Below are 26,160 nucleotides of genomic sequence, written 5' to 3' on the forward strand. Positions count from 1 at the left end.
ATGGTGAAGACATACTTTTTTTTAGTTACTTAGCATTGACTTCTTTTAGGGCTCTAGCCTCATTCAGTTCGCATGAAAACTCTGGAGTGTTGTGCTCATACCTCTGATTTTCTCCAGTTCTGCTTAAGCTGTCAACAATCTGGGTGCATGGAAGGTTTCTTTAAGCTTTGGAAGCTGGCCAGCTGTGATATCCTAGGCAGGATATAACCGCTATAGCTAAGGCTACTGAGCCAGTAATCATCTGAGCATCTACTTATGGTAAGTTTACTAACATAACTGTACTTTAAATATGAAGTGATACGTTTTGTTTATAGTAAGCTGGGTATGGAGGAGTTCCATATAATTATCTTTTCTAATGAGTCTGGAGGTAAGTTTTTTTTTTTTTTTTTGTAGTAATACAGAGACACACCTTTGTCTTTAGTGCTTACTTCTAACATGATGGGCCTGTACACATGTTCGATATTGAAGCCTTACACTAATAGAGTGCTTTCACTGGTTAATGCTCCAGCAGCAATACCTTAATGGTGCCCTGATTCTAATTGGATATTTTGGAAGCTTTAGAAGGGTTACTTTGCCTAAACAACTGCTCTATGAGGGTGGACAAGGTCTTAGCCAGTATACAGAAGGCTTGGAAGAGAGGTGCAGGCCATTCCTGGCAAAACAGTTTGGACCATCTATCATCTCTTCCCAGTCTGACATGTATTGTGCCTCCTTAGAATGACACCACAATCTAAGCTAGTCATTGACTTTAGTTGTCTATTGTGCATATTGTGGCATCTTTCTTGGTGGTGGTAGAATACTGCTCAAGGCTAGCTTCACACCTGCCTCAGACACACATTCTGTAACACCATCCTGTTTCTCTTCATTTAGTACATCTCAAGTCATTTACACTGACGTGTTCTTTGTGTTTTATGTGTACTTGTGATGCAGGGACCTGCAGTACTTGTTTGATGTGGATAATTGGAACACCTGATAGTCAACTGACTGTGACTCTATCTTTGCACAGCCCGGTGAGTGTTGTATCGGTGTTCCACACAGTTGAGTCAGCTATGATGAGGATATTGGAATTTGTGGAGGTTTGCCTTTTGGGGTTTTGGACTGAGTCAGTGTGACTCCTGGATGTATATTTCTTGGTGGGTGCTGCCTGTGATGTGTGATTGTGAGGTTGTTGAAGATAATTGCTTCTTCAGTTACATTTAGGAGGCATCTATGGGTTAGATGGGTTACTTCTAAGAGCCTCTGCTAATGAGGTGTTTGAGATTGGTTTATTGTGGAGTTGCATGGTGCCGATGGCCTGTTTGTTATTTTTAGTGGCTTCATTTGAGAGCTTTGCCTGCAATAACATTACATAACTAAAACTGACACAGTGCGTGAGAGGTGAAGTAACAGGTGGTTGTCAGTAAACACAAGACTTTTCTTACACTGTCTCAGGTTGCCCATTTCAACCAAATTGGCCATAGAGACAGTAGGAAAGTGCAGATCTGCAGCTCCAGTTTACTACTGTGAGCTAGAGGGAGGAGTAGTGCTTAAAAATAGAAGATCCTATGTTGTCTGCGCTGTCTAGCTTCAACTTGTGGAACTTTGAGTCTGAGACTGGCCAATTTGAAGGTCTTTAGCCTGTTTGGCTCCGGCTCCCTTACCTATAACTTCCCTTTCCTCCATAAGCTTCCCAGATCTAGTTTGCTATCATTCATGTCTGCAGCTCGGTCTTTGGCTCTGTTTTACTTTTTCATATTTGAAGAGTTAGAATCTTACAAAAAAATACTGCTTTTGCTTCCCTTACCCATGGAAGCTTTCATGTTGTCCTGGTAGTGTTAGGTAGGTAGTGTAGTTTTGTAGTGTTTATTAGTGTTATTGTGCTGTAGTTTTTAATAGCGATTTAGATCGATAAGGGTTTTAAAAGTGTATATCCTACAGGCACAAGTTTCCCAACCAGGAAGCACACCTAAAATCTGTATACTGTTTGGGTCTGAGGCATATGGATTCAGGATGCTGCATTTGTGAGAGCTTTGGCTGTCAAGCTATTAATGAGTGTAGGGCCAAGCTTACTTTCAAAGAGCTTCTACCCTCTGGCTCCTCTGCTCCTCCTCATCCTTCATGTAGAGCAGCTTCTCTCCTGGCTTACAAGACTGGGTCTGAGATATCCTAGCTGTGAGACTCCAGGCAGGCTAATAGGGAGCATAAGCGGCCTTCTTCAGCCTGCACCAATAGACCTGTTCCCTTGGGTTTGTCAGATCTGAAGGTTTCCCAACTTTTGGCTTGTCTGGCAGCCCCGGCGCCGACATTGGCTCTGTTGTCTTAGAGCCAATCACCTTCAGCACCCAAACCAAGCAAGATAGTTTCTCTGGCTCAAAGCATTCCAAGCCCCTTCCTGGTCAGAGGACCACCTTCAGGTAGGGTGGCTTCTCCATTTTCTCCTAGCACTCCTCTTCTTTGGTTGGCAGAGTCTTTTCCATCTCTGCACTGGTTCATTGACTCTCCAGCTGAGATCCAGCAAGCAGGATCCTCCTCTCATAGACCCTCCAAGCCATCTTTGGTGGCTTCTTCCGTTTGGTCATAGAGGTCAGTGGGCAGCATCAAAACTACTGATCTGGAGCAGCTGATTAGGTCCTTTTTGCAAGCACAGATTAAATTAGGCCTTATCCTCTCTGGTTTGGGTCCGGCATGGGACCCTTGGCTCCATCCTTCTGGCTTCCTCCCTCTTCCCCTTCATATCCAAGGTCTTCAGGTCCAGCTGAGTTCCCATCCCCCAGATCACATCTGATGGTTTTGCTGTCTTTGGCTTCATCCTGTTCCTTGGTAGCCTCAATCCTGACTTGTTCGGGGGTCATCGGCACCTCGGAGCCATGGCGTTGAAGATGCTGTTTCTGGGAAGGGGCGTCTTCTGGATCATTGCTTCTTCTCAGGGCTTCTGCTTTGGACAGCTCAGCTCTGATCTCCGCATCAGGTCTAGGCGTGGCTCCCTTGGATTTGGGGGCTGTCTTTGGTACCCTTGTTTCTGGGACCCCTGGGTCTGAGAAACCTGCCTCCTCCTTTGCCTTTGATCGTAGAAAGGATGCTGTCTTCCAGAGCGAATGGTTGGATTTCTCCAGGCAGCACCCCCTCCCAATTTTCATCTTTTCTTTTGGTCAGTCAACATTCTGCTTTGGGACAGCCTGTGTCAGCCAGCCTGCAGCCTTCTTCCTGACTCTTCCCCCTCATCCCTGGCTTTGTCAGAACATGAGTTTTCTGACAAGAACGTGCTAGAGGAAGCACTTGATTTCTGCAGAGACGTCTTTCTCTGAGGATACTGACCTCAAGGAAGGAGAGGGTTCCCCTAAGTCACTCCTTGATGACATCTCTTTCAGCAGTTTATCAAAGCTACTTCACCAGTGTGGAGGCTGAACCACTGAAGCCCCCTCTCTGGAGGAGTCAGTTTTTGTGAAGGCCTTTCACATAGGCCCATCCATGCCTTTGGTGATTTCCCCGCTGGATGCCCTTATAGACCTGCTATCCAGAAGGCCATGAAAGGACCACTGACATAGTGGGAGCCTATTCTTAAAAAGCCCGATGAAGTTCTTGTTTCTCCAAAGACAGATCTCATTGGACTAAGGGTCTGGCTGTCAAGGCTATAGTGGCGGCAGCTACCAAGAAGGAGATTTCTTTGGAGAGCTCCTCGATTCAACCCAACCCAAACAAAATGAGACAGGTGCCAGAAACATGGCCTCAAACTGAATGCCAAAAATGCATCATCATCCCCTTTGGGGAGAGTGACATCCCCACAAATTATCACGTTAACAAAAAGGTCCTAAGCAAGCAATCAGTCATGAGGGACTTGGGCACAAAGGTTGATAGCAAACTGACTTTTGACCACCATATTGCCTTTGTTGTATGAAAAGCTTTCTCCATGGCACATCTCAATCGAAAGGGTATCTCATCCAGGGACAAGGAGGTCATAACATCCCTGTATTCTTCCCTTATAAGACCCATTATTGAGTACAGTGCCCCTTTTGGCATGTACCTCACAAAGTGCATGCAGCAGCTGGAGAACACAGAGTTTCCTCACCAGGAGAATCCAGGCCATCAAACATCTACCCTACATCGGCTAAAAGCCCTGCCCCTCTGCTCATCTCATACAGACTCCTCAGAGGTGACCTCTGTCTGGCATGCAAAGCAACCTTGGACCCTGCCTTGATGGGACTGCTGCATATCTGCACATCAAGCTCTACTCAAGTAACCCACGCATGCGACCTTGACCTGGTCTGTGACATCAGTAGGACTTGTTGGCGAGACAGATTTGTGGCCCAGAGACTCCCCCCTTCTGTGGAATAGACTCCCTCTCCACATCAAGCAGAGTACCTCATTAACTCTTTTTAAGTGCAACCTGGATAACCGGATGGGGAACCGAAAATACACCCCTGGGATTCTGCCTGTGTCCCTGCTGGACAGGGGCATAGGCTGCTGACTTGTCAGAACATGGGCTAAATTCTTGGCTAGGCGTGTAAGGGCCTCAGGGCCACTAGCCTAGTAACTTCCTATGATTCACCACCCAAACGGGGAGTCCTGGGTGCTGGATCAATTAGGAAAGTGTTCAGATGCCTCATCCACCTTTACATTGAGAACACTTTATTTATCTCACTTGACAAGGCTTCAGTGGGAAGTAGTGTCTGAAGTGTCGAGTACCCTCAAGACACAGCAGTCTCAGCATACTCAACAAAAAAAGCAGGAAATTCAGTTGTCCATCTTGGTTTCAGTCGCCAACGTTTCAGTAAGACTCCTCTCTAACTCAGCCGACGGAGCATCTTAAGTGGCAGGCTCTGAGATTGCAATGTGATGCCACCTACGTGGTTTCAAAGCACCCTTCATCAATGCCCCCTTTGACGGGTCCTTGTTTAGGCCCAAGGTTAAGGATACTCTTGATGAGGATCAAACAAAACAGGAAGAATCTGTCTGCCTTCGGAGTATGCTTTTCTACCCCCTCCATGGACCTTTTCTAGGACTTAAAAAGGGGGTAAGCATCTCTTTTTCAGAAGGTCACACTTCTCTTACTGGGATGCTCCTCCAGAGGGCTCCTCCCAAAGGCTGGGGAGGGGGGGAATCATAATGGATGCTACCAGCAAGGGCAGAGGTGGTCTGTAGAATCAGGGCTTCTATGTGGCTTTTTCCGGTGGGCCGTTTCAGCGATCTTGAAGAGTTGCTTGGTTGCTCTTCTCTGGTGGCAGTCTGGGGTCTTCTAGCTCTCACCCGAAAAGCTTGGGAGGCCAACAGCTCAGACATCTGTGTTTGAGTCCTATTTAGAGGTTATTACTTTGCAACTTCTAAAAAAGGAATGAATCACCCAAAATGTTTCCCAGATGTTCTACCCTGTCAGAAACTTTACGCAGCAGCAGAGATTCAAATGCTACTCATAAGTTGAGTCATTCAGGAGGTCCCACCATACCAGATTGGATCCGTGGTCTATTCTAGGTTCTTTTTAGTTCCAAAGAAAACTAAGAACCTCAGACAAGTTTTGGATTTGAGCAAGCTGAAACAGTTTGTGAAAAAGACCAAGTTCTGGATGGTCACTGTGGAGTCCATTTTACCTTTTCTGAGGAAGGACAATTAGATGTGCTGGATAGACAAGGACACTTATCCCATCATAATAGACTGGCGTTCCCAGAGGTTTCTTCACTTCTAGCTGGGGTACAGTCATTACCAGTCCAGGACCCTGCCATTTTGTCTCACCATAACCCCCCCAGGTGTTTAGCTAGTGCATGACAGTGGTTGCAGCCTGGTTCCAGCTGCAGGGTTTTCAGCTCTTTCTGTACCTGAAAGATTGCCTCCGCACCGCCCACACAGCGGCATAGTTGATTATGACCAGGGACTCCTTACTGCAGCTGTGTGACAACTTAGGCATTACAGTCAACTATCCAAAATCGAGTCTTTAGCCTGTACAAGTTCTAGAGTTCATAGGGTCTCATTTAGGCACAATCCAGCAATTGGCTTGGCTCCCAAGCTCCTGAGTTTTCAGCCTTCGGGCTCAGGCCCTGTCTGTGCTTGCAACTAAAAACCCACTGGCTCACACACTTATGAAGGTTGTGGGTCATATGGCAGAGTTAATAACACTGGGTCCTTTAGCCAGTTATCACATGAGGGCCCTACAGTGGACTCTGGCTTTACAGTGGTCTTTTCTGACTCATGCTTTGGATTTCTGTATACTATTAATGAAATTGTCACAAGCAGATTCAGTGGTGGTTGCAGTCTCCATTAGTAACCGAAGGGAGATCATTTGTAATTTTTCTTTTGGCCATGGTCACAATGGACACCTCACTCATAGAGTTGGGGGCATTTCGAAGGGAGGGTGGTTCAACGGTCCTGGTCCTCCATAGAGGACCACATTCACATCAGTGTTCTGGAGATGAGAGCAGTCCTCCTTACATTGCAGGCTTTTCAGGGATGTGATTACAGTACATACAGACAATATGCCTGTCGTCTGGTATCTCAACAAATGGGGGAAACACATACTTACTGTCTCTGTCAGGAGGCCATGAGAGTTTGGCAGTGATCTCCTCTCAGCAGTTTCTGATAACAATGCATAACCCAGGGAAGTCCAACATTCTGGGTGACAACCTCAGCAAGAGCATTTTGTTGCCTCACGGGTAGTCCGTAAATCCAACAGTGGCAACTCGGATTTTCTGCTGTTGACACTTCATGTTATGACCTGTTTTCCTTCCCATCCAACACCAAGTACAGCAGTCAGTCACCCAGGGATGCTCTGGTGCTTGCTTGGCCCCTGGGACTTCTTTATGCTTATCCCCCAGTTCCTTTAATGGTATAGTTTCTAGAGAAGGCAGCCCGCTATGGAGCTACATTGATCCTCATTGCCCGTTTTGGCCTCTTCCAGTGTGATTTCCATTCCTTTAGCCTCTTCTGAAATACCCCCTTGGGTACTGGATCCCGTTGTGGATCTCATTTCTTATCCAGCAGGTCTGGATCCCCTCCCTAATCTTCAGTCCCTCATGCTGACTGTGTGGCTCCTCCAGTTCCCTTGATGGCCAGGAATCCCAAACTTTCGCAGGCGTTTGTTCATATTTGTCTTCTTCTCAGAAGGAATCCACTAGAAAAGTATATATACCAGTAAGTTGAAAAGGTTTGCTCTGTGGGTGGAGGCCTGGGGACTCCACCCTTTTTCTGCCCTTTTGGAGTCCACCTTGGATGTTCCGAGTGAGTTCTTTAATTCGGGCTCTAGCTTTTCTGCTATCGAAGTACAGTTAACGGCCAAGCTAACTTTCACATTGGTAGGGAGAGTGTGGCTTTAGCTTCTTCCAAGATCTCCAGGGCATTTCTCAAAGGTGATTTTTTTTCTGTTTTTTCCCCCATTACAAGCTCCAGTCTCTCCATGGGATCTGCTGTTCATTCTACAGGTTCTAGCCGGTCCTCCATTTTAAACCTTCAGCCTCTTCAGATTTGAAGCTTCTGTCTTGGAAAACTTTGTTTTTGGTGGCATTTACCTCCACAAGAAAGGTTTCAGAGTTGCAAGCGCCTGATTTTTTTCATCCCCTTATTTGGTGTTTCATAGAGACAGAGTTTCTCTTCATATGAACCCTTCCTTTCTGCTTAAGGTTGCTTCTGAGAATAACCTTAACAGTTCGTCATTTTCCTATGTTTTTCCAACCATGATAGATATCTTTCACATTGTCTGGATGTACATAGGCAGTTAAGATTCTGTTTTGCCCTTACCAAGTCCTTCAGGAAGCCAAGTCAGTTTGTTTCCTTTTTAAGTGACTTTATCCAAGTGGCAATCGGACTGTATTTTGTTTGCATGTTCCTTGAAGGTAATTCATCAAGGGCAGTAGCTACTTCTAGAGCTTTCCTTTCTAGAGATCCTGTAGATGTTATTTGTACTGGTGCCACTTGGCTGGGCCATCACACCTTTGTCTCTCATTAAAAGCTGTACATTCTATCTAGATACATGGCTTCCTTTGGCTCCACCATGTTGCAAAATATTCTTCCTTAATTCCATCCGAGGAATGTATATGAATGGGGACTGTGTCCTACAGGTTGAAGCCAGATGAAGCAGACAACACTGGATGCGAAAGTTACATACTCACCATAATGATAGATCCATGTTGTCTGTCTCCAGCTGGTTCAGCCTCCCCATTGTCCTGCCCCCTACCTTATTGCTGACATGGCAAGCATTTTCTCCTGTGATGACTGGACATTGGATGTTGCTTGTTCCACTTTTTGGAGTCTTTCCTTCCCCTTGGCTGTCTTATTCTAAGTGTTGTGAGATATATTTTCATTTGTATATGTTTTATCATCATATTTCTGTCATGGGGCATGATGGAGGAATGGGGAGTTATGAGTAAGGGAGGCAGAGTCAAGCAGTCTAAAGACTTGAACTGGCCTGTGTCAGAGACAAGTCGTTATCCGAGTCCCACAGTTTGAACCAGATGAAGATGGACAACACTGATCTATTGTTATGGTAAGTACATAACTTTTGTTTGCTTGACTGGAGTGCTTTCTGTCTAAAAATGAGCAATACAAATCAACACACAAGGAGGAAATGAGCCACTTCACACAAATCCAGTGCTTTTTCACAACTAGTGATTAAGTTCACTAAAAATTTCTGAAGTAGGTTATATGTATAGTTGTGGTTCTAAGTACCCGTACCGATGCAATGCACAGTTGATACGGCTGTGCTAGGAGCAGCACCTCACAAATGTAAGCAGCTTATAATAGCCCAGAACTGAAAAAAAAAATGAAATGGAGGCCACTGGCCAGTAGCAAAATTCAAAGCTCTACAACCAGCCTGTGGCCTAGAAATGGTTTAGTCCTTCTCCTCCAGAGTTTAAACCAAAGCAATTTTGACTCTGATCACAATAAATGCCAAAAATAAGATCAAGGAGATTGACATGGAAATGCCAGTACATACTCTAGATGTCCACGGGCATCCCTGGAACTACACTGACAGGACAAAAACTTTCAGGACTGCTTATCACCTGCTTGTCTCCTATGAAGGTAAGAAAATGGGACAAATAGTGCCTAAACAGTTTCTAAATGGTTGACTCATTCAGATTGCCTTTTTTCTGTTCTCAGCGTAACAAGACACATCCACACAAAGTCAGGACCCACTCTACTATGACCCTGGCTACTTCTGCAGTATACTCAAAGGGCTGGACTGTCTGTGCACACCTTTACCAACCACTACTAACTGGAATCCTCCTTTTGGTCTAGAGTAGTCTTTGTTGGGATTGTTCTCCAGAGGGTTCTGTGCTTTGATCAATCTTCATTCTCCTTAGTTTTTTAAGATCCATTATTCCTTCCATATAGCTTGTGCTATTGCAGCAGTGATATAATGATGAACATAGTACAGCTGTGCAAGTAAACTTATCATAACAGTAGATGGTTGAATAGATCACTGCAACATTAGCCACAGTCACCCTCCTTTCCCCCCTGGTTTTGCTATTTTTATGCCACAGTATGGGATCTTTGTTACAGTCGATCTTATTTGGCAGGGCTCTAGCCTTTTCCTTCTGAGGCAAGAAAGCTCTGAGGTTTTTGATGACTTAACCACTGATTTTGTACATCTTCCCTTCACGCAGAACAGTAACTAATACATGTGAAAGTTGGTTTAAAGCTTTGGAAGCTGGACGGATGGTTTGATCCTTGACGGGATATCCCATATAGCTTATGCTGCTGCAGCAGTGATCTAGTTGAACATCTGCTGTTATGGTAAGTTTACTTAGACATCTGTCCACTCCTGAGAGTATAGCTCTGATGCCTTTGAAACTGAATAGCTTTTGAGTATGGGCAATAACTGTTAAGTAGTTTGTAGGTAAGGGAGTTAAGCAAGAGACTTGTTCTAGCACATACTGGAAGCCAATTGCATTGTTTGTGGGTACAGTGATATTCAATGTGACTGATTGAGGTGCATAAATCCTGAGAATTTTATTCTTAGTTTTAACAGTTTGTAGCAGAGTAGAATTGTGATTGGAGGATATAACACTAGTAGGAGGTGCATGTTCAAGTCTGTGAATTAGAATACTGATAGTGATGCCCCTTCTGGTTTCTAGTGTAAGTGTATTAGAGGCTCTGTAGGAGGCTTTCAGCTAAGCTAGCACTTCATTTACCATGAATTCAGTATGTGGGGTAAGTGAAATGTTAGGGTCAGGAGTGAAGTCTAGGTGAGGTAGTGACTCGCAGAGGTGTACCAGTGAGTTCTAAGTTAGAAATGTTAGCAGCCTTGTTAAGTTGCTGAGGGGTACCAAATAGCATGATTGTTGTCTTATTTGAGTTTGATTAATTTGTTAGAGATTAGCCAGTTCCAGAGTAAGAAGTTGGATTGCAGTTCCTTGGAAATGTAGCTGATGTCCCTCTCATATTTTATGACGATTGTGTCATTTGCATATAGAGTGCAGTTTGTACTTGGGAGCTCCCAGGGCAAGTTATCAAGAAATAGAGAAAAAAATAAAGGAGCATAGGAACCCTGAGGAACACCAGCAGAAATATTGCAGTGAAGAGAATTGGGATTGTCACCCACAACTTTAAAAGTTCTACCTGTCAGGTAGTTTTTGAGTCAAATGATAGCATCATCGGAGAAACCTAAAACTGCTAGTTTATTAAATAATAGTGTATGGTCAACATTTTTGAAAGTCCATTTCACGTTCAAGAGTATAGCTGCAGTAACATGACCATTGTCTATGTTGTTGTACATCTGGTTGGTAAATTTGTAGGGTACAGTAAGTGTGCTGTATTTCACTTCTAATTCCAAGTTGTATGCTTATGAGTATGTCAGACTTGCTGATTTACTCGAGTTTGGTTGTAGAATATTTTTGCTAGTATCTCTGAGAGACAGGTTTATGATGGGCCTGAAGTCAGATGCAGAGGTGAGAGTAGGGACTTGGGGACGTGGGATGACAAAGGCATGCTTAAAGCTGTGTAGAACACAGTAAGAAGTCAAGAGGGTGAGAAAGAGGTTATGCTATAGGTGCATTGAGTACTGTGCTCCCCAGCCTGATAATTTTGGGATGTTTGGTGTGCAATCCCAGATTGTAGCTGCAGTCCAGGTTGTCAAGCGGTTCTTTAACTTGGATTCTGACGATTTTTCTGACATGGAAGAGAGGGTGTTCTAAATGTAAATACAAATAATTGTGTTAGTGATACATGCCTTGTGTTTCTTTCTGAAATTTGTACTGTTTTTTTGTAATTTCAGGTACATTGCAGGAATATCAGAAAAGACTAAAGAAATTGGATCAGCAGTATAAAGAAAGAGTAAGGAATGCAGGTTGGTAATTTGTATCTTAACCTAGATTTTTTTGTTCCTTTCGTCGTTTGAAATGTAGCTGTTGCCCACCATGTCAAACATTTTCTGGATCATTCAGTGACGTTAAAGAAAATTACTTTAGCTGCAGCAGTTGTGTATTGTGAAACAATGACTTAAAAAATGCACAATGCTCAAGTCACTATTCTTTTATTCGCCTTATTCAGCATGTTGCAGTAATTTGCTACAGTTACAGTTGAGAGTCTCCTTATGTGATTTGTATAAGTCCTATTTTTGCCTGTTGTGTGCTCCAAGACTGCACTACCTTAATTCAATGGGGCTTCTTCAGTCATTTTATTTGGCAAACTTTGTTCACTTCCTAATCTACAAATTATTTGAAGTTTTGTGCAGAATTTGATTACATTGGTCTCCATTTGTCTAACTGTATGACTGAGCAAGTCACACTGATCCTGGACAGAGTCTGAAAAAGGTCCATGTGGATCAGTGATGTTCATCGTGTTACCCTGCTGCAGTCATCACACTTGGGTTATCCTGCTGTCAGGTGGTCCCGCAGTCGGCCCGAATTCCAAAGTCTTGGTCCTGCGTCGGTTGCTGTCGCTTCTTCCCTGACATCAGAGCACCAGGGGTATATCAGAGGCATCCAACGCCATTTTCTTCAGTCTTTCTTGCCGTGTGGTGCCCGAAGCAGAAGCAGTACGCAAGTGCTGGTCGGCCGACACCTGAGATTTTCGAATCGAATTTCAGTCCGAAGTCTTCAAAGCTAAGTACCCCGTTGGGGAACCTTTCCTTGCCTCAGTCTGATGTCAGAAAAAGTTAATAATTGCATTTCTTGTGGGAAGCAAATACCTCATAAGGACTTTCATTCTTTTTGTATACCTTGCCTAGGCCCAGACCACGACGGTTTTGTGCTAGGTTCAATAAGCGAACTATAAAGCGACGCTTTGATTTTGCACGACACTTCTTCGGTAGAAAATTTAATTAGACCATGCCATCGGAGCAACCGACTACCGGCGTGCATAAAAACGCAAGGATAAAGACAGGCAGCCTAGATCCAAGCCAGACTCCGAGGCCTCGGCTGGGCCGGTCACTGGTTCTCCGGTTTTCAGTGAGGCGCCTACGCAGCCCCTGGCTACTGCTGAATTGGATCCCCAGACCGCTTCGCATCCCCCAGCAGAGAGTTCTAGGCCGACGCAGCCATTTTCTTTAAGCTCTACGACGACATTGCAGCAGGGGAAGCCAGTGCTGTAGAAACACCTTCGGTTTCTGAAGGTGTCTTCAGACCGACTACTCTCACCATTAAATCTTACACTAAGCTTAAGACTCCTCTGAAACCAAAAAAGCCTACACTTCAGTCTCCAGGTCAAGGCCCTATGCCTCAGAAACAGATGCTTAAAATGGCTGAAGATTTGATTTCTTTGATCAGGGGTTCCCAACCCCGACAAAAGGCCTAGACAAGAGGAGGATTATGCCTCCTCTGATCAAGTGTCTGTTTCCTCAGGCTCCTCTGAGGAACAGGATTACTCCTTTCCCCCTTATGAAGATTCTGATGCTGAAGACTCCATTCCCTCAGCTTCTCCCCCTGAAGATTATTCCTTTGAGGAAACCTTACATACCATGAGGGAACATTTCCACTGGGGAAGGACAGGACTACTCCGACTCAAAGAAAAGGCTCCGAGAGTTTCTTTTACTCCCCCAGCACAGACCACTTGCTATCCCCCCAGTTTTGGACATTGTGGATGATGTTTTCTTAGAATCTAGTCTAAATCCAGATTCTCTGCCTCCTGCTCCAGCCAAACCAGATAGATACTATAGAGTTGCCTGACTCACACAAATTCCTTTACAAAAGCCCTGTTGCTGATCTAGAGACAATCTCCCAGGGTCCCAAAGGGGCTAAGGCTTCTATGGCTAAAAATCCTGTACCCTCAGAAAGGGACTCCAGAGCGCTAGATAGGTGGGGGAAGAAGGTTTACACCTCAACTACTGTAGCTATGAGAGCACTACATTGTCAATTTCACATGCTTAAATACCAGCAATTCCTAATGTCTCAAATAAAACAAAAGATGGGCACGCACCCTCAACAGTCTGAATTCAAGGAAATGCAAGATCTGTTACATGCAGCTGAACAGGTGGGCAAACATACTTTACAATGTGGTTTTGATGCCTTGGAAGCTTCCTCTAGAGCAGCTGTTACTGGGTCTGTTATACGTAGACATGCTTGGTTAAAGGAACAATCTCTGCCTGATCATGTTAAAGCAAAGTTACTGGATGCACCCTTACAGCAGGATGTCTTATTTGGGGTTAAAGCAGAGGAGGTTTTAAAGAAAATGGAGGATAAGGCAAAATCTATGCAGTTGGTCAAAGATTTCTTACAGGTACAGCCCCCACGCTTCAGCAGAAACTGGCCAACAAAAAATTGGTCCTTTCCAGCTTCTGACAGACCACAGAGGGGTAAATACAAGCGCCCAAGGGGCAGAGGACAAGCACAAATCCCTTACAAACCTCACCAATGGGGCACTGCAACACAGAAGGGAGGAGAAGACAGGTCCCAAACTCCTAGAAGGCAAACACAATGACTTAAACCTCAAACTGCCAAGCAAAACTCTCTTGGCAGCTCCCTTGGGAGGAAAATTAGCACTTTTTGCAGACAATGGGTGCATCGTCACAAAGGACAAATGAGTCTTAGACATTATCTCACACGGATACAAATTCCATTTCCACACCTTGCCAAGGATAAAAGGAATGCCAAACCTGCTACAAAATCAGTGGGCAGAGGCACAAAACCAAATTACAGCTCTCATGGACATGAGAGCCATTCAACTAGTACCTACACAGGAGCAAGGCCAAGGATTTTACTCAAGGCTCTTTCTAGTCCTCAGAAAGGACAATGCTTGGAGACCCATTCTGGACCTTTCAATTTTAAACACCTTCTTGCAAGTACCCAAATTCAAGATGCTAACACTACAGCAGCTTCTTCCCATGTTGGGCAAGAAAGCTTGGCTAGTAATGTTGGACCACAAGGAGGCATACCTGCATGTCCCTATCAGACAAAATTGCAGAAGATACCTCAGTTTCATTGCAAGTTCAACCCATTACCAATTCTCTGCACTGCCCTTTGGTGTATCTACTGCGCCCAGGGTCTTCACAAAATGCCTGGCACCAGTAATTGCATACTGCAGACAAAGAGGAATTCAAATATACCCATACCTGGACGACTGTCTCATCCAAGCAGAAAGCAAGGACATTCTCTTACAACACCTGGCTTTTGTAAAACATCTTCTAAGTTGCCTAGGGTACACAGTAAACGAAAAGAAATCAAAACTAGTGCCCTCACAAAATATGACATTCCTGGGTGCCAGCTTGAATACAACGGTCCAGATGGCTTATCTGACGCCAGACAAACAACTACAATTAACTCAATACTTCAGAACAATGGCAACAAAGATCCAACTCCCTGCAAGAAAAATTCTGCAGGCCTTGGGCTTCATGGCATCTTGCATACTACTAATACCATTTGCAAAACTGCATTTGAGGAAATTACAATGGTACCTAAAAAGCGTATGGACTCAACACAGCCACAGCTTGGAAACAATGATAACTCTCATTCCCTGCCTTCAACAGGAGTTTCTATGGTGGTCACAGGCATATCACCTCAACAAGGGTCAGCCTTTCACCCTACCCCCAGCCAGGCAAACTATGACAACAGATGCATTGGACTATGCCTGGGGGGCACACATGGCAGGACGGTGCGTTCAAGGCATATGGGCAGCAGATCAAAGGAATCTGCACATCAATCAAAAAGAAATGCTAGCTGTACAAAATGCTCTGACAGCCTTCAAGGACCTCTTACATCCAGGACAGCTTATCATAAGGACAGACAACACCACAGTAATGTAATACATAAACAAACAAGGGGGTACACACTCCTACCCTCTCTGCAGGCAAGCAATGACCTTGTGGAACACAGCATTGGCTTACCAAGTTCAATTACAAGCTCAATTCCTGCCAGGAAAAAAGAACACATTGGCAGACGACCTAAGCAGAAACATCATGGATCCCCACGAGTGGAAACTGGATCCACAAGTATTAGCAATGATAGTTCAAAAATGGGTGCTCCCAGACATAGATCTGTTTGCCAGCCCTCAAAACTATCAGCTAACAAAATTTTGCACAAGGACTTTTCATCATCAAGCTTGGAAAGTGGACGCACTCTCATTCAGTTGGAAAATGCTAACAGTATATGCCTTTCCTCCATTACCCCTTCTCACAAAGGTGCTACTGAAAGTCAGGGTGGAGAGACCCCGAATGATACTCATTGCCCCAGACTGGCCACGCTAGCACTGGTACCCACTATTAAGGAATATGGCCCAGGGCCCACCATGGATTCTACCACAAATTACCCACCTGCTCTCACAGCAAGACAGTCAGATTCTACACAGCCAGCTCAAAACCTTAAACTTGGCTGCATGGCAAATTACCTAAGCAACTAGCCAACTCCTCTCTCACAAGCTGTTATGGATGTTATTCTGGAGGCCAGGAGGTCCAGCACCAGGAAAGCCTACTCAGACAAATGGAAACGATTTGCGCCTGGAACCAAGCTAAAGGCCAAAATACCCTTCAGCCTGACATACCTCAGATTCTGTAATATCTAACTGAGACGTTACACAAAGGGTTTTCTTTTTCATCTATTAAAATCCACGCCTCAGCTATTTCTGCTCACTACAACACGGATCCTCCCTTATTTTAACATCCACTCCTAAGGCAGTTTCTCAGAGGGGCCAAAAACATTAGGCCTCCCAGGAGAGCACCAGCACCTACTTGGGACCTCAACTTTGTTCTGGAAAAACTCACGCTACCTCCTTTTGAGCCAGCTTTCTCAGCTGACTTAAAGTTTATATCATAAAAGGCTGCCCTGCTGCTAGCAATTACTTCAGCTAGAAGAGTTTCAGAGCTTCAGGCACTAATGGCAGTAGAGCCTTTCCTCATTTTTCATCAAGACAGAGTTTCCCTACGAACTAACCCCTCCTTTATGCCTAAGGTGGTATCCAGTGTGGCTCTAAATCAAACCATCCATTTACCCACCTTCTTTCCAAATCCACAGAACAAAGGAGGAAGACTTCTGCATTCCTTGGACATTCACAGGCAGCTACGTTACTACTTGGATAAAACTAAGGTTTTTTCAATCGAAAACACTTTATCCTATGCTACAGCATCACATCACAAGAGCTATCTCAAACACCATTTTCAAATCCAAATGGATTCAGCATATGCATTTTTTGTCCCACCATGGAAAAAACCACCAGGAAAACCATAAGGCCCCCCCATAAGGCCCCAGCCAGTTCTACATCCTACTCCCAGTAAATAAGGGGGCCTTCATTGGAGACCAACAAATCTTCTGGTGGAAACTTGTACCTCACACACCCTTACCCACTTACCACACTACTCACTTTTACTCTAAGACTAGAGCTGGCACTGCCTGCTTTTTTTTTTTTCTCTCTTCCTCTGCTCCTCCTGTTGACTCCCACCCACCACCTTTGCTTAGCTCACCCATTCCAGTGTAGATGACCACTCAGAAGTTTGTACCTACCATAAATGTAGATGTTTGAGTGTATACCCTGCTGCAGTCCAGGTTACCCTCCCTCCCCTCTGAACTAATCCCTACCACTCTATTCTATTCTACCTATGTGGTGTATTTGCTTGTGCCTAAGGGTTTTGTTTTATGTTTCCATATAGCTCTGTGTATATGTATATATATATGTATATATATATATATATATATATATATATATATATATATATATATATATATATATATATACATTTTTTTTGCCTACCTGTTAGGGACACCTGACATCTGGGGCAAGAAAAACTGAAGAAAATGGCGTCGGATGCCTCTGATATACCCCTGGCTCTCTGACGTCAGGGAAGAAGCGACAGCAACCGACGCCGGACCAAGACTTTGGAATTCGAGCCGACTGCGGGACCGCCTGACGGCAGGATAACCCAAGTGTGATGACTGCAGCAGGGTATACACTCGAACATCTACATTTATGGTAGGTACAAAACTGTACTTTCTACCCCAGCTTAAAAAAAAAAAAAGTTGCATATGTATGTATGTATATGTATACACATATATATATATATATATATATATATAGATAGATATATAGATATATATATATATAGATATATATATATATATATATATATAGATAGATATATAGATATATATATATATAGATATATATATACACACACACACACACCTGTGTGTGTGTGTGTACATATATATATATATATATATATATATATATATATATATATATACATATCTATATAGATATGTGTGTGTTTATATAGATATATACACACACACACACACACACACACATATATATATATATATATATATAGTTTCACTTCATAACTTCGAAATGCCATAATTACGAAATTTTGCATTCAGAGATTATAAAGTCGAAACCTCTCATGCACGAAACATCAGAATGCTGACCACTAAAAGGCAGAACATCAGAACAGCGAAACAGTACAAAGCCCAACAGTGGAAAAGCACGGTGATCAGAACATTGAAAACAGCATAGCAACACTTTATTCAAGTAAACATACCTCCACCTGCCATGGTACACAGCACTCCAAGTCCAACACATACCCGAACACTACCATATGCACATACTTAAGCGGACACACATCCCATAGTGTAATTAGCAACCAGCCCAATAAGCAGCAAGGGGCAATGCATTGAAGCCATCTCCACAGTAAACCCCTGCTAAAGTAAAGGCACAGTGGTGTCATCAGCCAGACACAAACGTTCCACCCACAAACACAGTTTACCCGGTTCAGCAGACGTATACTATCCCAACATGGTTACCCAGTACACCTCCACAGACACAGATCCCTTGAAGGTATCCACCTCCAGCACCACAAACATTTCAGCTGTACACCACAGCCTCGCATCTTCAGTAACCTAGAGATGGCCATGAGGAACTCCAACGTTGTTTACAACGACCTTTTCTTCAGCACGTTTTCAAACTGGTTATGCCGCCGGATGACATTCCTCCATTTAGGGGAAGGGGCCATTCCACAGCTCAGCCCGTACCCGCAACTCTTCCACCCGGTCCTGATCCCTTGCTAACACCTTCAGCAGCACGGTGAGATCAGTTGCCCTATGGCCCAACAAACACTTCAGCCGGTGATGCCATGCTTCTACGCTATTCTGGGCCTGTGGCAGGAATAGCTTATTTAAGGCGTCCACATTCTAAAATGTGAGTGGGAATAATGGTGGGAACCTGCAAACACCTGTATTAAGTGTGCAGAACTTGCGCAGCTTTCCAAACACATACCATTGGAGATCCAAGGAGTCTGTACAGTATACGGTCTTACAGTATACTGTGTGTCCTCTTACTCCCTGCTTCTTTCCTGTTTGTGATGACCTATTTTATGTTTCATTGACAAGTTATTGTCTCCTATTTTTTTCTGTTCTCCAGTGAGAATTCCTGTAGCTTATCCATCCCAGATTCCCACATGTCTTTCTGGCCACTTTTCTGTTTTTTTTTGTTTTTTTTTTTCCAGAAGACTGATATTCATTTATTTATTTGGTCTCCAGAATTGCACACAATACTCAAGATGTGGTCTGACCAGCACCTTTTTGACTGGAACCATTGCTTCTTTGCATTTGGAATCTCTTCCTTTGAGGATGTACACCAACATTCGTTTTTGTTTTACCACTGCCCTTTCATTTTGCTCCTGCTTTTCTAGTCTAGCCATTGGATTCAGTAAACTCCATGTAGGCTTCACTCAGAGCCTATACAGAGTTTACATATTAGCATGATGGTGTGCGGCACATGTCAACACTCAATGCATATTAATGAGGTGTGGTGCGCCTCGGCTAGGTTTCGCAGCTCGCAACAGTGTTGCTGGCTGCGAAACCTTGTAAGCGAATTTGGATAGCAATTCTGTGTAAAGATCACCTGTGGTGCATGGATTTGTGCAGAATGCCACAATAATCACCAGGGCTTTACAAATAGCTGCCTTTCTGTTACTGCAGCACATCTGCACAGAGACCAGCTCAATGAGAGGACAAATAACCAGTAATAGCGACATAATTGACATAGATGTCACATGGGAATGTGTTAGAATGTAACACTCTCAACGTCTTAGAGCAAGAAATGTGACCAAAGCCATAAAAATGGGGAGGGGGGGTGGCAAAGGGCCAGAAATAGGGGCAGATGCTTATTATTGCACTTCCAAACTTAGAAAGTTGATAGAATGTATAGGTTGAGCATGAAGTTCTTAACTCAAATGTCAGTCATCCATTTCTGACTGCACTCTGCAATGACATGCCAGTGATTTGCCAGGAAAAAAATGTTATATGTTATAAGGAAGAGATCACAAATATGAGACAGCTGCACATTTTGCACAGATCAGGACACTTGACTGTCATTGTCCATGCTGGAGTGAATGACTTGAGACGTACCTCCCTGGACTACATGAAAAGAGACATGGAAGAGCTCTTGGATCATGTGACCCAGGCAGGTATGACCCTAGCCCTGAGTAGCGTCCTGCCTTCGCCCAGAATGATACCACAGTATAAGGACAAAATGATTGACTTCAACAATTGGCTAAGCTTCTGGTGTCATTCAAAGGAGATCCAGTATTTTCCTGGGAAAACATGATCGACAAACTACGATGCTTTGCCAGAGACAGCACCTGTCACCCCTGAGATTCAGGTTACTGGCTAAAGCTCTTGCCACCCCTATAGTGCCTTTTTTAGGCAAGGTTCAAAGGACAAAACCACCACCGTAACAGATACAATCTTGCAAAATCTGAAGGTAATGCTACTCAATGCTAGAAGTCTAAACCTCAAAATGCACTCTCTCAAGGCACTCCTAAAAATGGAGAACATCGATATCTATGCAGTAACTGAGACCTGGTTCAAAGCTCCAAAGAGCACCCCTGCAATACCAGGCTACAATTCTTAAAGCGAACCAGTTCAGCTGTAGCTCACTGCCATATTTATTCAAAATAAAAGACAAAAAACATATGAGATCAAGCGCTTTCGCCTGGATCAGTACCAGGCTTTTTCAAGAATCATCTTGAAAAAGCCTGGTACTGATCCAGGCGAAAGCGCTTGATCTCATATGTTTTTTGTCTTTTATTTTGAATAAATTTGGCAGTGAGCTACAGTTGAACTGGTTCGCTTTTCTCCTTTGCTCTGGATTTTGGTATTCATTGGTTTGGAGTTTTTTTTGGTTTCTTAGGCTACAATTCTTACCACACTTTTCGGCCACAACACCAAGACTGAAACACTAAAGGTGGAGGAGTGTCCATATTCACCAAGGATATTCACACCTCCAGGCTAGTTGCCCAACACAGTGCATCTGAAATTCTCCAAGTGCAACTAACACTAGGTAAGACTGCAATCCAAATTGTAGCTTGCTACAGATCCCCCACCATGCCCCAAGATTCTCACTACACCTTTCTAAACATACTGGAAAATATTAAGATACAACCAAACTCCCTAATACTGGGTGATTTCAACTACCCTGCCATTAACTGGGAAAACTACTCGGGTACCAACTCCTTTTCCCAACGGTTCTTCAAATTCATAAATTCCAACGCCCTGGATCAGCTAATCCATTATCCCACCAAGGGGCTCCAATATCCTAGACCTGGTCATTACCAACATGGGAGATAGATGCTCCACACTAGTGGTCACCCCCTCATTGGTCAGGTCTGACCATAAGCAAATCACCCTTGACATCCACATCCCACCCCCTCCCCCCAGTAAGGAAACCTCCTTAAAAAACCTCTCCAAAGCCAACTTCATGCTACTGAAGTCAGAAGTGTCAAACTTCATGACACCCATGCAGATGGGATCTGGAAGTTCGACTGCAGAATTCTACACTAAGGCACTGTACGAGCACATCCACTCGTGCATGAATTGTGCCATCCCAAATAGAACCAATATGCCCTTCTCCAAAAAAAGGAAGCCAATCTGGTGGTCCCATGCTATAAACAAACTATACAACAGAAGGAATAAACTGTTGCAGAAAAGAGGAAAATCCCAGGATGCAAAAAACTCCCTCACCAGCCTCAGTAAGAAGCTGACATCCCTCATAAAATCCTCAAAAGCTAGTTACAAAAATAAAATTGCCAAAGATTCCAAAGACAACCACAAAGCATTCTATAGTTATGTCAATAATCTAAATGGCAATGCAGAGATCTGCTCTGAGTTACAACAGAATGGCATTAAATATATTGATCCCAAGGATATTGCCAATATCCTGGCAGATTGATTTAGTGCTAACTTCCCCCCCTCTCACCCCCTAAAGGGCCCATCTCAGTACCAAAAGATTGCCAAATTCCAGTAATCACGGCCACACAGGTAGAAACCGCACTCTCCAAAGCTAAGAATACAGCATCAATGGGACCAGATGACATCCCAGGCTGTGTACTACATGAACTACAAAATGAACTGGCACCTCACCCAAATGTCATGTTTAATCATAGCCTCATCTCTGGCTTCGTGCCCACTGAGTGGTGCACAGCTACAGTTATCCCGCTCCACAAGGGAGGATCCGCCTTGGATCCTGGGAACTACCATCCCATCAGTCTGACAAGCGTGATCTGCAAGGGCATGGAACGCATTATCATGGAACTTATAAACAAAGACATTGGCAACCTTCAAACACTGGACCCCACCTAGTTTGGGTTTGTGAAGGGCCGATCTTGTCTCCTGAATCTGATTGACTTCTTCAAATCAGTCTCCAGAGCTGTGGACGAGGGTAAGGCGGTCCACACGGCCTATCTGGACCTTGCCAAGTTGGCCTTTGACACCATTCCCCACTCTGGAGTTATAGATAAACTTACTAAGCTGGGCATAAATCCCTACGTCACTCGATGGGTTGCCAACTGGCTTACTGACAGAACCCAGACTGTAAAACTAGCAGACTCCAAATCCAGCTCCAGACAAGTGACAAGTGGAGTACCTCAGGGTTCAGTCCTGGGACCACTCTTGTTTGTCATCTACTTCTCTGAAGTACAGGCCAACACTAAGGGACTCTGGCTAACAAAGTTCGCAGATGACTGCAAACTGGGAGCCATTATTGAATCCCCAAATGTTGTGGATATTCTACAAAAGGGCCTTACAGAAACAGATGCCTGGTGCCAGAGCCATGGGCTCAAGCTTAATGCCAAGAAATGTATAGTTATCCCCTTTGGAAAAAAACATGTACCCATGAATTACTACATAGGTGGCAGGACACTAAACATCGTAAGTTTGATGAGAGACTTAGGGACACAGGTGGACAGTGGTCTCACTTTCGATAACCACATCGCCACAACAGTCAGGAAATCCTTCTTTGTGGCACACCTCATCACGAAGGGCTTTTCATCCAGAAAAAAAGGAGGTCATTGTCCCACTGTACTCACTCCTCATTAGACCCATTATAGAGTATAATGCCCCATTTGATATGTACCTCACAAGACATCTGCAACAGCTGGAAAGGTCACAGAAATGCTTCACTAAAAGAATCACAGGCCTAAAGCAGATGCCATATGCTGACCATCTAAAAAAACTCCAGCTATACTCTGTGGCATATCGTCTACTCAGAGGCGATCTCTGCTTAACATACAAGGCCATGTCAAACCCTGAGCTGTTGGACATTCTCCACTTAAAGAAATCCCAATCCCTCAGAGCCACATGTTCCAGGGATCTAAACCTTGTCATCACAATGAACAAAACATGCTGGAGGGATAGGTTCCTGACCCAGAGACTCCCCATACTCTGGAATAGACTGCCCATACATGTCAAGCAGAGCGCCTCATTGGCCCTCTTCAAAAGGAACCTTGATGATTGGATGGTAGATAGGAAATTCACCCCGGGGATTATGTCAGTCGCCCTGCTAGACAGGGGTCCAGAGAAGTAAATATTGTGAGAAGAAATATCCAGGGAATTGTTAAGGCTAGGCTTGCATAGGCCCTAGGGCCGATAGCCTAGTACCAACCTATGATAGCTATGCACTCAAATGTATGTATTATTGAGTCACATCAGTTCAGAGATCATCCCAGTGATATGGCAGAAAGCCATGTATTTGATAAGGAAAACATCTTGACATCCTGTGGATATCTGAACAGTTAAGAGGTATAAACGTGAAGTATATGGTCCAAACACACTACAGGACAGTGTGCCTACTGTACATAGTATTGTGATATCCCATTCCTGGCATACTGCACTGAAGCAGTGTTAATGATCGGTAACAGGACATGGGACTGCCATCTAAAATTATCACTCAGGAGAATGTTTGTATTGAACAGGGACACACAGATAAATTGTAGGACTGAATACAGGGAAAGAGTACAGGTGAAACTCCTGCGTGTACAGAAGAGGAGGGCATGTCACTGGAAGATAGTTGTGGCACCAAGCACATATTTATATGGTGTAGTACAGACTGTACCTCACACAAGGTAACATAACAATGGAGAAGGTGTGTGTGTGTGTGTGTGTGTGTGTGTGTGTGTGTGTGTGTGTGTGTGTGTGTGTGTGTGATAAACATCCTTACATGAATAATGCAGAGGACATTTATTAGGGATCTGACATGCAGTTGGGGTTGCACATTGGGAAGCTGTGCAAACTCTCAGACCTGAATATGAGTGTACTGTCAGCATAGGTCTCAAGCAAGGTGGTCACAAGTAAAGGATCATGGCAGACATTACAAGAACCAACCACAATCATGAACAATATCGGAGCAATACCACCACTAATCCCATGCCTGTGATATAATGTATGTGATGTGGAGTAGTAAGAGATGAGCTTAAACACACACACTTGACAAATATTATGATACAGCCTCGCTCAATGAGGGTAACCATGCATACTGTCCTGACATTGTAATATCTGCAGAAGGTGTTAGGAGGGACACTGCTGTAACTGTACGTAACATTATGGGCAATACAGGCTAGTTGCATTGTGTGCATGGCATATATGTATGGCACAATTCACACTGCCATGAGTGATATACATGCCGGTAATGTTGTCAGACACTTGTGCATGCAGTGTGTGCATAAGCTGAACAGGTAGAGCACATGCATGTGGTGTAACAACTCTTTAAGGCCAAGAGCACTGCATCAGTGGGCCCAGACAATATGCCAGGATTCCTTCTAAATAGCATGAAGCATGACCTGTCAGCCCCTCTGGAATTTCTGTTTAACTGTAGCTTCCAAACATGCTTCATGCCTCGTGAATGGAGAACAGCAACAGTCATCCCTGTGCACAAAGGTGGGCCATCTCCAGACCCTGGAAACTACAGAACCATAAGTGTCACTAGTCTTATATGTGAAGCCATGGAAAGAATTTAATGGAATTGATAAGTAGTGATGTAGTAAACCTCCAGACACTGGACTCCACCCAGTTTGGTTTCATCAAAGGCAGGCCATGCCTACTCAACCTAGTGGACTTCTTTGAGAAGGCCACCAAAGAGATGAATGAGGGTAAAATGGTATTCACTGCCCTTGTTGACATGACCAAGTCATTTGACACAATACTCCACTTGGGCATTGTTGACAAACCCAAGAGGTTAGATACAAACCCGTGTGTCATTTGGTGGGTAGCCATCTTGCTCACAGACAGGACCCTTGGGAAGTCCAGCTCTACAAAGTGGTCAGTCACAAGTGGAGTCCCGCAGGGATCGGTCCTTGATCTGTTCCTTTTTGACATTTACTTCTGTGAAGTCAAGGCCAATGTCATTGGTCCCTGGCTGACTAAATTTGCAGATGATTGCAAATTGTGAGCTGTCATTGAATCCCGGGCTGACACAAGCAACTGGTGTGAGAACCATGGACCAAAACTAAATGCCAAGAAATGCATAATAGTATGCTTCAGTACATCATTCACCCCTGTTAACTATCATATTGACAGCACACCACTTAAAGTTGACCCAGTAGTCAGGGACTTTGGAACACACACGCACAATAATCTATCCTTTGACCATCACATGTCTACAGTAGTGTGGAAACCATTCTGTGTTTGCCAACTTATAACCAAAGGTATGGCATCGAAGTCCAAAGAAGTCATTGTTCCATGTATTTGACATTCATCAGTCTTATCACCAAGTACAATTCCCCCTTTGGTATGTACCTAACCAGGCATATTCCACAGCTGGAACGTCCACATAAGTTCCTCACTAAAAGAATACACGTATGTGAAATGTCCTGTGCAGACCACCTCTAGGCCCTATCCCTGTATTCTGTCTCCTTCAGACTTCACTCTGATGAACCACCTGCATATCCACAAAGAAACAGTGCCAGAATTACCTGTTCTAAAGACTTAAGCCTTACCTGTGATGTAAATAATACCTGCTGGAGAGACAGGTATGTATCCAAGAGACTACCTTGTCTCTGGAACAGGCTCCCTAACCATGTGAAGCACAGTTCCTCCCTAACTCATTTCAAGTGCAACTTGGACAGTTGGATGGGGAACAGGAAATTCATCCCTGGTTTGGCACCTATGTTTCTAATGGACACAGGAAAACCATAAATGGTTCATCTCCCAAGCCCCTGCTTACACTTATCAAGGGTATCAGAACTTGTCAGAAATTTGGGATGTATGTTTAGGCTTAAAAAGGCCCTTGTGGTCATTAGTCTAGTAAATACCTATGAACCTGTTGTTGTTCCGCACCATCAGACAGTCATGTATATTCCCCAGAAAGAATACCTAGGTATGGCTAATAAGCTGTGTGACAGTGCACTGTAGCGAAGGTGGTACACTTAAGCTACACATCACTGAAAGATGTGCAGGGCAGTATATGAAGAAGAGTGCATTGTACACCGTTATTGGTCTGATGAAGGCTAGGAACCATGAAGTTATTATGACCTCTGATATGCATGTCCTTCCCATTATACAGTAG

At 44.1% G+C, this 26,160-nt stretch overlaps 1 protein-coding gene across 2 annotated transcripts in view; it reads left to right on the forward strand.

The window, feature by feature from the left end:
• Nucleotides 1–26,160, forward strand: part of SUDS3 (SDS3 homolog, SIN3A corepressor complex component) — a 1,220,864-nt gene that overhangs the window by 147,879 nt on the left and 1,046,825 nt on the right. For both annotated transcript variants that reach the window (XM_044068332.1, XM_044068334.1), the window contains exon 4: nucleotides 11,174–11,245. In XM_044068332.1, the coding sequence (XP_043924267.1) occupies nucleotides 11,174–11,245 (72 nt within the window). The remainder of the gene's footprint in view (nucleotides 1–11,173; nucleotides 11,246–26,160) is intronic.

This window comes from Protopterus annectens, chromosome 4.part0 (genome assembly GCF_019279795.1).
Source record: "Protopterus annectens isolate FY-2018-M chromosome 4.part0, PAN1.0, whole genome shotgun sequence".
In the NCBI taxonomy this organism is placed as follows: Eukaryota; Metazoa; Chordata; order Ceratodontiformes; family Protopteridae; genus Protopterus; species Protopterus annectens.